At 32.4% G+C, this 12,167-nt stretch overlaps 1 protein-coding gene across 2 annotated transcripts; it reads left to right on the forward strand.

Annotated features, from left to right (window-relative positions):
• The first annotated feature begins 3,279 nt into the window (after window positions 1–3,279).
• LOC109788251 (Xanthine/uracil permease family protein) lies at window positions 3,280–9,801 on the forward strand. Of its 2 annotated transcripts, none has more exons than XM_020346937.3 (14): window positions 3,280–3,505; window positions 4,920–5,017; window positions 5,380–5,556; window positions 6,238–6,338; window positions 6,420–6,495; window positions 6,997–7,056; window positions 7,143–7,330; window positions 7,413–7,509; window positions 7,639–7,725; window positions 7,875–7,933; window positions 8,037–8,128; window positions 8,600–8,677; window positions 8,751–8,911; window positions 9,270–9,801. In XM_020346937.3, exons 1-14 carry the CDS (start codon window positions 3,430–3,432, stop codon window positions 9,480–9,482), a joined length of 1,563 nt encoding a protein of 520 aa, XP_020202526.1. In that variant the 5' UTR covers window positions 3,280–3,429; the 3' UTR covers window positions 9,483–9,801. The 2 variants fall into 2 exon arrangements, with proteins under 2 accessions (XP_020202526.1, XP_082933002.1); XM_083076876.1 differs by lacking the exon at window positions 3,280–3,505 and adding an exon at window positions 4,444–4,813.
• Window positions 9,802–12,167: the final 2,366 nt, after the last annotated feature.

Here is a 12,167-nt window from a genome sequence, read left to right on the forward strand (position 1 = left end):
TCTAAGAACCATTGCTTCCAAAGAAAAGAAAAAGCATGTGGCTGTCGTGAAGAGTTTTATTTGGGCCCTAGGGTGATGCAGAAATAAATGATAAAAGTAATTGATGTTTTTCTTTGACCCCACAAGTAATTGTAGTTAAATATGAGTAAACGATCAGTAATTAATTGGTGTTGTTGATTTTTGGTAGTTAATTAGAGAGTTTGAGAAGTTTGAAAAAAAAAAAAAAAGTTTAGGGGAAAGTTAATTTCTTTTAAAAAAAAATCATGGAAGACAAAAGTGGACTTTTTTTTTTTTAAAATATATCAATTTATTTATTTATTTATTTAAATAACCTGGGCCCAAGATTATTTATGCAAATAACTCGTTTTTGAGGTCCAAGTGAGAAATCGGTTACTAGGTAACCGATTTCTCAAAGGAATTTTTAAATTTTTTCTCAAAATCCCTTTGAAAATTCGGTTACCTTTTTTTCTCTCATTTTTTTGGACTTTTTTTTTGGTTTTTTTTTTCAAATTTGTTTTTTTTTTTCGATTTTTAATATTCAGATTTAAAAAAAAATTATGATGAATTTTTAAAAAATATATTTAGTTTTTGTTTTTATTTTAGATTATAAAAATCTATTTAAAATAAATTTTAAAGAATAAAATTTAATAAAATTAATTTTAAATAGAAATTTAAATAAATGAAAAAATTATGATAAATCACAACTTTAAATAAAAACAACTATAATTGAGATGAATAACTTTAAATAAAAACAAAATAACAACAACAAAATAGGAGATCGAATAAAAAAAGAACAACAACAGAATTACAATCCACGAAATTACAATCCAACTTTAATGATGTCTATGCCCACCAGTTCCACACCTTGGAGGTTGTCGGTTCCTTGTTGGGTTTCGACGATCAATGCGTGGTTGTTGTGGTTCAACTTGCTCCTCATCATGTTCTATATTAACAGTATCAGTGGCTAGATTTGACAAACCACTTGCACCGACCTTAGAGTGATAAGAAGAAAATGAATGAAAATTCATGCTTTGCATGTAATTATATGCACTTTGTGGCGTGTACGTCGATGCCGAAAAGATTACTCATGAAATCCCCTGTTGAAGTTGTTGTTGATGGTGGGGTGTACATGAATTGTTCATGGTGCGTATGAAATGGTGGATTAGACGGGGGATGTTGTTCCACACTATAAGGTGGGTGGTTATCTCCAGCCATTGGGAATGTTGTTCTAGTTGTTGTTGGGAGTTGTGTACTAGAAGTGGATGCATGAGATGAAGAATACTGGCTACAAAGAAATAATTTAGAATTAGCATGAAACCATTGCAAATACTCAGGAGTGTGTTGGAAAGGCCCCTGAAGTGGTTCCCCAAAAATAACATGTTTGCGTCTGTCTTTCCAAATGGAAATCCAGTCTGCATGTTGTTCAATCCAGTTAGTGTCGCTATATCCTCTCATGTTTATTTCGTTCATTTTATCAAGATTATGAGCTTCATTGGGGATTGGTTGCCATAAGCCAAATTGCAATTGGACTATGTCAGTTTGCTGTCAGACTACAACTACAAATGAAGTTAAAGCAATACAAGAAGTCTATAATCTAGAATCCTTAAAAGCACGTGTTGGCAGTAAGGACTGAAATTCCCTATATGGCATCCATAGAAACTGAAAAAGAAAAAGGTTTAGGGTATGAATCAATTGAGTATAAGAGAGTATGTTTGAGAGAATTTTACATTGTATTACCTCATTATGGTTCATGTTGTTGATCGAAGCCGTATCCGGTCAAATAAAACAATTAAATGTAGTACTAGGAAGTTGTCCTAGGTCGTATCCCAAGGACCATTTTTCTCTGTCAAAGGCTTAAACACGAAGTGGGGGGGGGGGTTGGTTTAGATTTTTTTCAGTTTATAACACAATAAAACGCAATAACTTATAAAAAAAATATAGATTGACTCCCTGTTCAGATTACAACTCTTTTATCCCTGGTTCTCAAAATATTTCTCTGTTCATAACTTAATCCTTGTTCCATCCGAGTTAACCAACTAAGCGAAGATTAACTCAGGATTTCCCTACACGAATTAAGCAAATGTATACAACATTACACCTCCCCACAAGATTAAGCAACCTTTGAGCAACCTGATTCATTAAGCATGAACCGGTGTCAAAAACGTTTCAGAGGTTCAATGAAGAAGAACAAAGCAGAACACAGATACAAATACGAATAAAACCTCAAATAGAGATTACAATCTGCTCAAGGAGCCAACCCTAAGGGTTTTAGCTTTCCATTCAACAGAAATGAAAACGAAAATGCAAGGAAGAAGGAGAAGAAAATGAAACTAATAATATGTATTCCTTCAACAAATATGCAGTCTCAAAATACAACCAGCAAAACCAAACGTGATTGGAGCAAAAACGTGAAGAATAGAGAGAAGAAAAACAAAGAGGAAGCAAAACGTAAAGAACAAAAAGGAGGCTCTCCCCAAACGTGATCACATCAGAATATTCATGTTAGTGGCTGCCAAGTTAGCCCTAACCTAGACTCCTATGACCTAAAATGAAATTGGGCCCCCATCTGGATGTGTCTAGCCCGAAAATGAATAATACACACTAACATATTTATAGTTATTTTAAAATGGCTACATCCTACTTGGAAGCTAGTTGGTCATATTTACCAAGTCAGTTAGCAATTGGTTGCTTAAAATCCTAGAAAATATATTATTATGATTCATCTATAGATTTTTATAATAATTATTTTGAAAATGACATCTACTCCAAGTTTAATTAATGATTTATATAATTATTTTTAATAAAAATATTAAACTGTTCTGGTATTGCTAAATAATTCTGTGATATTTAGCATTTTCTTAAGAAGACACCAACAATCCTCCACGTAATTGACAACACCATGTAGAGTAATAGACCAACGTAACTCACTTGTGCTTTTCTGCTGCGTTCTCCACAGTTGAACGTCATTGTTCCATTGACCCCAGCTTCGAATTTGTGGGCCCCACCTCACTTCTCTTTGCAATGAGTTAAAGGGGTAGTTCTGTAAATCACCACCGTTTCAAATCCCAAAAAACAAAAAAAGAAAGAAAAAAAAAACATAAAAGAAACGAAACTTATAGATGACAGAAGAGAATAGGGCGTTGCACATACACAACCACATCCCCACTCTTTCTTTCTGATTTTATATATAAATATAATTATAATAATAATAATAATAATATATTATATAAACATATATAAATTATATAAATAAATAAATAAATAAATACTCATGCTTTTGTAGTTCACTTTATATCTGCACTTTACTTTGTTCTGAATTCTTCTTCTCTGCTTCCTCCTTCCTTCCTTTGTTTCTTCTTTCATCTGAGTTTGTTTTTCTCTTCAGTTTTCTTTCTTTCTTGAAGCTCTTTGTCTGAAGAAGCTTCAACAATGGCTGACATTACTCATCTACCTATGGAACAACTTCAAGACCTTGAGTACTGCATAGACTCCAATCCTCCATGGGGTACCATGTTCCCGTCTCTCTCTCATTTCAGTTCGTTTCTTTTCAACTTTCCATAATCCACACTCATGCACAAACAAGGGCTTGTCAATATCACTCTTTTTGAACTTGCTTATTTCACTCCTCATTTACTCTTTCTATTTTTGTTTTGGTTTCTAATGTGCTTTTCCAACTTCCCTTAAGTTTTTATTATTTTTTTATTATTATCTTTTTCTATTTTGGAGTACCGTGATGATTTTTTTTACTTCCCAAATGGCAAGTTGCTTCCTTTTGCTATAACAAGCTCATATGAATTGAGGAAATGAGAGAAAGTTCTCTACTTTACTTGAATTAAAGCTCTTCCTGTGTTGGGGTTTTCTGTGATATGTTACTGAACGTTTCGGAAGAAGTGTGAGACAAGACTGTTACATTGGTCCCCAAAATGTGGACTTAAAGTTCATATTTTTAAGTTGTTGTTGTTGTTAAGATAGAGTGGGACTCTGCACTTTTCTGTTAGTTTGTTTGTGTTTTTTTAAAACTTGTTCTCCTTTCTGTTTGGCTATGTTTTCCCAGGAGGTTAATTTTTTATTTGAAATCAATAAATGCACATGCTATGACGTTCTGTTTTTATTTATTTATTTATTTAATAGACGTGCCTTTCGTTATCATTTCGACTTGTCCTTAGCTATAGCAAAATAAAGCTAGTAATCATGGCATTATATGGTAGTTACCATTTTACCCTGTCATTTTAGAGCACTTTCAACTGCTTCTCGAGTAACAATGTCTAAAATGTAATGGTCCCACTTCTAATGATTTATAATTCACCGTAATTTATCGGAATTGTTTTACTTTTCTGTTTAATTGTGTTCTGGGGTTCTTGGATTCTCTTTGTGGGGTTATCTGAAGCTAAATAAATTTGAGGAACGTGGTACGTTACATCTAAGAACTGAACTAGTCTCTCCTGGTATAATGAAATTGGAAATATTTTATGAGTTTAATTTTCATGACCCTATGTTTGATGCTCCAAGGGCAGTAATGTCCTTCCTTGGAATTTGTATCCTCTCCTTATACTCAATTATGAGGAAGAAGGACAATTTTTTACCGTCTTCAACAAATTTGTACGAAAGAATTTTGTGTCTCTCTTAGGAGTATGATATGATTACCAATATTTATGTCACTAGCAAGTTGGTAGTATTATTTAAGGCTTATTATATATTGTTCATGAGAAGTGAGTCTGTAATGCCACTTTAGATTTTGAAATTTAATCCTTATTTTTTGAGTTAGGAGTTTGGAAACAATGTCTTCGGTGCTACATTTCCAATGTTGGGAATTGTATGTTACAAGAGAAACCAATTATCAATATGATGATTTAAAGGGTATATTTTTACCAATTATCTATTTTTTTTTCTTCCCTCACTGTGAATGACTTTTATTGCAGCTGAAACCATCCTATTAGCATTTCAAAATTACATATTGATGCTGGGTACAAGTGTGATGATCCCTTCAATGCTTGTTCCAGTTATGGGAGGAAGTTCCGTAAGTTGAATTTGTGTCCTTATGTTCTTTCTTCCATTCAACATCTTTTCTAATACCTCGAATGTTTATCATTAGTTTAGATGTCCTCTATTCACAAAGCCACTCAGACTTTCCGACATGCATTTGTTCTGGTCTACATTGTAGGATCATTCAGATATTCATCTAATTCATGTTGTCTCAGTTTAACATTTGGTTTTCTAGTTATTTTTTTTGTCTATTTTTATTCTAGGTCCTTTTTTACATGTTATTTTTTTTTGTCCATTTAGCAGGATCTGTCATTTCATATGTAAATCACTTGTTTCTTTTCACAGTCATTTGATGCTGATTTTATCTGTTAGTGATTTGATTTCTTGTTCAAACAGGGTGACAAGGCACAAGTAATACAGACACTGCTTTTTGTAGCCGGCATTAACACACTTCTCCAAGCACTTTTTGGAACAAGACTTCCTGCTGTAGTTGGAGGTTCATTTGCATATGTAATTCCAACTGTTTATATTATTAGTGACTCCTCATTGCAACGAATTAATGATCCTCACGAAGTAAGTTTCCTACTTGTACTCTTCACTTTTGTGTTGTGCATTTTGAAGAACATAAAATTTAAATATTGGCTTTTGATTCTTAGTGTTAAACGACTGATCAAGAAATATCAATGCCTGATAATTCTTCTATACTTCTCTCTTTATGGATACTGGATATGTGATGGGTGATGGATCTTCCCTGAATGCTTTTATAGCAACAACCATTTTTAAAGGTCATAGAAGCCAGGATTTAATATTCTGGAGTGGACAAACTTCAATCAATAATAAATAATATTTGTAAAGGGAAAATAGGAGGATTTTAGTAGCAAATATGCTAATTACTGATCAACCGGAAAACCACTTGTTAGTATTTACGAACTATGTTGAATCCATATTATGATGTTGTAGATTACTTGTAGAATCCCATAGTTTATGCATCATGGTACTAGGTAAGTCCTAAATCTTCAAACTTAATTGTAGTCTTCAAACTTAATTGTTGGACACACTTTAATAATTTTTTCTGTTTGAAGTTTAACTCCCACTGACATGTGAGCTAGATGTTTGGATAGATGATAGTGGCAACCTAGAATACTTTGGGGGTCTGCCATAAAAGATTATTTAAGTTTTATTAGAAACATACTTAAAATACTTTCTTATTTGGTAGGGTATTGAAAGAGATCTTGCAATCTGATTGGTTTGCAGAGATTTTTACAAACAATGCGAGCTATACAAGGAGCTCTAATCGTAGCCTCAAGCATTCAGATAGTCCTGGGTTACAGCCAAGTATGGGGACTTTTCTCAAGGTATTCTAGATGCATGTAACATGTTTGAAAATTGAAAATAAGACAATGTTCTAGCATTTACTACTATATGAATTTCTCCAGATTTTTCAGTCCTCTTGGCATGGCACCTGTAGTTGGATTGGTTGGATTAGGGTTAATTCAGCGAGGATTTCCTGCGGTAGGTGTGACTCAACCTATTTTATTTGTCATGGTTCTAAACATTTTCAAAATGATCTAATGACAGGGTATTTGAATGTCTATCTTGTTATCATATCTTAAATCCACATTATGAAGTTTTCAGCTATTTGATCTAAAGGTTATTCTTAGCGATAAAAGAATAAAATACAACTCAGGAACATATATCAAATCCATATTATGAAATTCTCAGCTAGTTTAAATTATTACGTTAGTAAATTTCATTGCTGAAATTTTGAAATCTAATTTTAGCTTCTAAAATTGAGGGCTTCATTTAGTGTTTTCTTTTTCCTTCCTTTTTTGAGGTAAAAATGCTTAATCTAGATTGTCTTTCTGCAGTATTTAATATCGCATAACTTGTCTACTGACACTAGTTGTGTGGATAACGTTTTCTTTAGAAAAATATACCATGCTCACTATAATATGTTGGAAACAATATTTCCATAATATTTTACATTATTTTCTTTATTATTTTTCATTTCAGTTGGGGAATTGTGTAGAAATTGGCATACCAATGCTTTTGTTGGTTGTTGGGTTGTCACAAGTAAGTGATTTAGTATAACCAGAATGTACTATTTATCAAGTTATTAATATTTTCCTACAGACAAACTAATTTGTTGTAAATTGCAGTATCTAAAGCATGTGAGACCGTTTAGAGACATTCCTATCTTTGAGCGTTTTCCAGTTTTAATTTGTGTCACAATTGTTTGGATATACTCTGTCATCTTGACTGGCAGCGGAGCTTATCGGCACAAACCCACCATAACACAGAATAGTTGTCGCACTGACAGAGCTAATCTAATATCTACTGCCCCATGGTACCTCAAAATACTAATTTATATCGTATGATTTGTGTTAGTTTTGGTGAGTTCTCAGTTTATTTTTTCTTAATGCTAACAGGTTCATGTTCCCATACCCTCTCCAATGGGGTCCACCTACATTTTCTGCTGGCCATTCATTTGCAATGATGTCTGCAGTTATTGTATCAATGGTGGAGGTATCTATTTTCGCTCCTAGTTGTCTTTTATTCTGTTCTTTTCCCACTTCTCACTAGTCTATCAAGACTCAAACTCTCTCCATTTTGGTGAATTTCCAACAATGGCTTGACCATTCACTTCTCTTGCAGTCAACTGGTGCATATAAGGCAGCATCTCGTTTGGCAATTGCCACTCCACCTCCTGCATATGTGTTGAGTCGTGGCATCGGTTGGCAGGTAAGTTTACTTTGTTGTTGGTGCAAACAATGCACTATTCAGTTGCTTAATGTGGATACTGTTAATAATTAAGATAATCAGCATTCTTATTAATACTATTAATAGTTATGGATGTGTCTCGGAGCTTATTCTGTTTAATTTTTGCACAGGGGATTGGTATTTTGCTTGATGGTCTCTATGGAACGGGGACAGGTTCCACCGTTTCTGTGTAAGTCTCTCCCTTCAGTGAATTGCTAGTACAAGTTGCTCCATGTATACTACCTTTTATATTTTTCTATGGTGGCTTGATGAGCATCATGTCTGTGTTCCAGGGAAAATGTGGGACTCCTTGGCCTAACCCGAGTTGGAAGTCGAAGAGTTGTTCAAATTTCTGCTGGTTTTATGATATTCTTCTCTACCTTAGGTCAGTATTGATGTTTCAAACCCAAGTTCTGACTACAATAAAACCAATCCAGATGCAAATCAGTAGGGGTGTGCAAAAAAATTCAAATCGATATAGTTTATAAAATCCAATCCACTTTGAGAAAAAAATTGAATTGATTCACTTTGTAAAAATGGTTTGGTTAACCGATCCATTTTTAGAAAGTGGATTGGGTCAGTTCAGATTTGTGAAAAATTTGATCCACACATAAGTTTAAAGTGGATAACTGAATTGTATCAAATCGATCTAATTTACAAAAATCCAATTTATTTTATAAAATTGATTGGTTTGGTTTAACTTGGAGTTTTCAAAAACTCGATCCACGTACAGCCCTACAAATCGCTTGATCAATGGACGCTGTTTTGGCTTTATAGCAATAATAAGCAACGAGAAAAAAGAAGACAGTTTCACTTACTTTGGTCTTGTGCTTTGTTTCACTTGTGTTACCTGCAGGAAAGTTTGGAGCTGTGTTTGCATCCATACCCTTCCCAATATTTGCTGCATTATACTGTGTTCTCTTTGGCCTTGTTGGTACGTAGTAAGATTTCACTGTTATAAGATGTTCCAGTTCCTCTATTTACTCATACTTTTCCATGTTCATCAGCTGCAGTTGGCATATCATTTCTTCAATTCACAAACATGAACTCTATGAGGAACCTTATTATCACCGGGCTCACATTGTTCCTCGGAATATCTGTTCCTCAATTTTTCAATCAATACTGGACCAGTTCATACCATGGTCCTGTTCATACGAATGCTGGATGGGTGAGTGTTCCTTAAAAGCCATGAGCTTTTACATTTGACTGTCATTGTTTGAGGTTCTATTTGGATAAACTTTCCTAGAAGCACTTGTAAGAGAGCAAAATAAAAAACAAAAATGAAATAATCAAATAACCTTCTCCATGCTAAAATTAACTTGTGTATAAGTTATTTTGTAAAAGATTTCTACTATTAGCTTTTCCAAAATCTTATTTTGAACTGTGCATTAGTTTTAACTTATGAAGAAGTTTATTTTGAATTTCCTTCCTATTTTGCTCCTTTAGCGGTGCTTTTAGAGATACTTATCCAAACATGAGCTAAATTAGTAATTTAATCTAAAAACACTACTTTTTGGTAATTGCAGTTCAATGCTTTCTTAAACACCATATTCTCATCACCGGCAACAGTTGGTTTGATTGTGGCAGTGTTCCTTGACAACACTCTGGAGGTTGAAAGGTCGAAAAAGGACCGAGGGATGCCATGGTGGGTGAAGTTTAGAACATTTAGAGGAGATAACAGAAATGAAGAGTTCTATACTTTGCCTTTCAATCTCAACAGGTTCTTCCCACCTACATGATGGAAAATGAGAGCCAGCAAGGGTAGATTAGGTTTTCTTTGAGTTACACATGCCAGAATTCATCATGACTAACAAATGCTATTTCTTCCTTTATCATCATCACCCATTTTTTTTTTGTTGACCATCTAAAACCTTGGTCCAACAGAGGATTGTAAAGCATTTGGGGACTATGCTGTGTAGATTCAATAAAAGTAGGTGAACGTGTGTTTTGATACAAGGATGGCAAAGTTCTTTCTTCAAAGTAGGATCAGAACTTCAGAAGTAAATATTCTTATTAATGAGAGTAATAACTTCAATGTCAACAGCTGAATTTAGTCAATCAATTTACTATTCACGAGTGATGATGTTATGCAATTCATGCGGTTGATTCTTTTTTTATTATTTATTATTTATTTATTTATTTATTATTATTATTACTACTTTTTTATGGATAAGTAAAATTACTATAGCGACAACGAGGTTTAAATATAGGATATTGACATTGTACATCAAGTAGTTCTTTGTATAGTTGATTTCACCTAATAGAAAAAAGCTTTTGTCGTTGTTATACTATTAGTAGCGAAAAAAGTACTATGTGCCTATTTGAAAATAAAATGGGTAGTTATTTTTAACAAAATGTGTAGTTATTTTTTCTATGCATATAAAATAGGGCATAGGTATTTTTTTTAAAAAGTGGGCATCAAATAAATGTACTTGTTTGGCATGGTATCAATAAAAAAGGGTAAATAATTAGTTTTTCAAAAAAAAAAAACAATCAAACACGTAATATATTTACTTTTCTTGTGGTTAGCGCACTATAAAAGTTACTTTTGATTTTATTTTATATGATTCTTGGTTGTAATCTTTCTTGGAAATCATTTCATATAGGACAATACAAGAACGTTTTGTTTGAAAATCTTTTAGCAAAATAAAATGCCTTTCAAAAGGCAAATGTCGAAGTTAAAAACACGTGAAGTTTCATACAATATTTTGAATATTAATTTATAATGAAATTGCATAGTAAATCTAAACAAAAACTATTTACCAAGTTAAAAAAGCAGAAACTGAGAAGAGCAAGGCAGATGAGATTTATCTTAATTTGCTCAACCTAATAAGATTTTCATTATTATAATTTAAAATACATAGCGACACAACACACTTTTTAGGGATTTGCTATATTTTGTATTAGCACTTTTTTTTTGGTGTTGCAAAAATTTCACTTCATTTAATTATTTCCTTTTGTACAGAGCAATATACAAAATTCAAAGCTTATATTTCATTTCAAATGTAATACGGGATTTCAAGACACAATGCTTCATATGATATTTCTATGAGATTTTTCTCTTCGAATTTAATATTTATCTCATTATTATGCACATTATTGAAGATTTTACATTGGTTACGAATAAGCCTATAATAGTGTATATAAGTGGAGAATTTGAGTCTAACTCAATGTTACAAAATTGACTTATAAGGTAAGAATTGTTTTTTTACTTATATACATCATTATGGTCTTATTTCTAGACGATGTGGAATTTCTAGCACACACCCCTCATGTTGATAATTGAATATCTTGAACGTGAAGTTTGTAAGATGGACAGCGGGTGGCTAAATAAAAGGTAGCACAATATACCTAATAACAATCAATAATCACTAGACAACTACGGGTGGCTAGATAATAGGTAGCACGATATACCCAATAACAATCAATATTACTAAAATATAGGCTCTGATATGCTTTGATACCATCTTAGAAAAGTGAATTTATAAATCTAACTTGACCTTACAAAATCTGTTTTTAAGTTGAGAATTGCTCCCTACTTATATATACTATTATGACCTTATTTTTAGACGATGTGGGATCTCCAACAGACATTTTATCTAAGAGAAAATAGGTGATGTACTAATAGTGTAAACTAGTTTTACAAAAACCACCATTTATAGTAACTTTTTGAATTTTACAATGAAAATGTAAACAATCATATTAATGGTGAAATCTAATTGGTTGACAGGGAAACACTATTTTACATTGTCAGTGCATGATCACTAAACTTTTTAATGACATATTGTCCCCTAAAGGTTCAATTACAAGGGCTAGCTATGTCAAAGAGGATGAAGGTGAATGAGCTCGAGATAAAGATTTAAGGTCTAAACTCCTTTTGAACTATAAGTTACTTTCTTAGTCCATATCTTATATATATATATATATATATATATATATATATATATATATATATATATATATATATATATATATATTGGAGGGTTCAAACTACACCGGTGTAACTTTTACTAAGTGTTACACCGCTCAATAACTTTATATTAAATGTGAATTTTGAAAATCCAACCGTTAGATTGAAAGTTCATATCTCTTAGATCATATATATCAAATTTCATATTAATCTAAGATGATTTGACATTTCATTCTCATAAAACAAAATTGACGTAATATATACATTTCAAAATATACTAAAATATGAACAATTTGATTACTTTCAAGTTGTTCAATTTTAACAAAATTTGATATACAAGATCTAAGAGATATGAACTTTCAATCTAACGGTTGGATTTCAAAATTCACATTTAATATAAAGTTATTGAGCGGTGTAACACTTAGTAAAAGTTACACTGGTGTCGTTTGAACCTTTCTCATATATATATATATATATATATATGAGGAGAGATCTTTTTATTCCAGGAGTAAGT

This window comes from Cajanus cajan, chromosome 6 (assembly GCF_000230855.2).
Source record: "Cajanus cajan strain Asha chromosome 6, NIPB_CcT2T_4, whole genome shotgun sequence".
NCBI lineage: Eukaryota > Viridiplantae > Streptophyta > Magnoliopsida > Fabales > Fabaceae > Cajanus > Cajanus cajan.

What these genes read in the sequence shown, in the direction of transcription:
- LOC109788251 (XM_020346937.3), top strand. Translation starts at nt 3,430, where the DNA reads ATGGCTGACATTACTCATCTACCTATGGAACAACTTCAAGACCTTGAG. An exon ending in GAATTAATGATCCTCACGAA is followed by an intron (nt 5,557 to 6,237) that starts GTAAGTTTCCTA and finishes ATTGGTTTGCAG; the next exon opens with AGATTTTTACAAACAATGCG. An exon ending in ACAGGTTCCACCGTTTCTGT is followed by an intron (nt 7,934 to 8,036) that starts GTAAGTCTCTCC and finishes TCTGTGTTCCAG; the next exon opens with GGAAAATGTGGGACTCCTTG.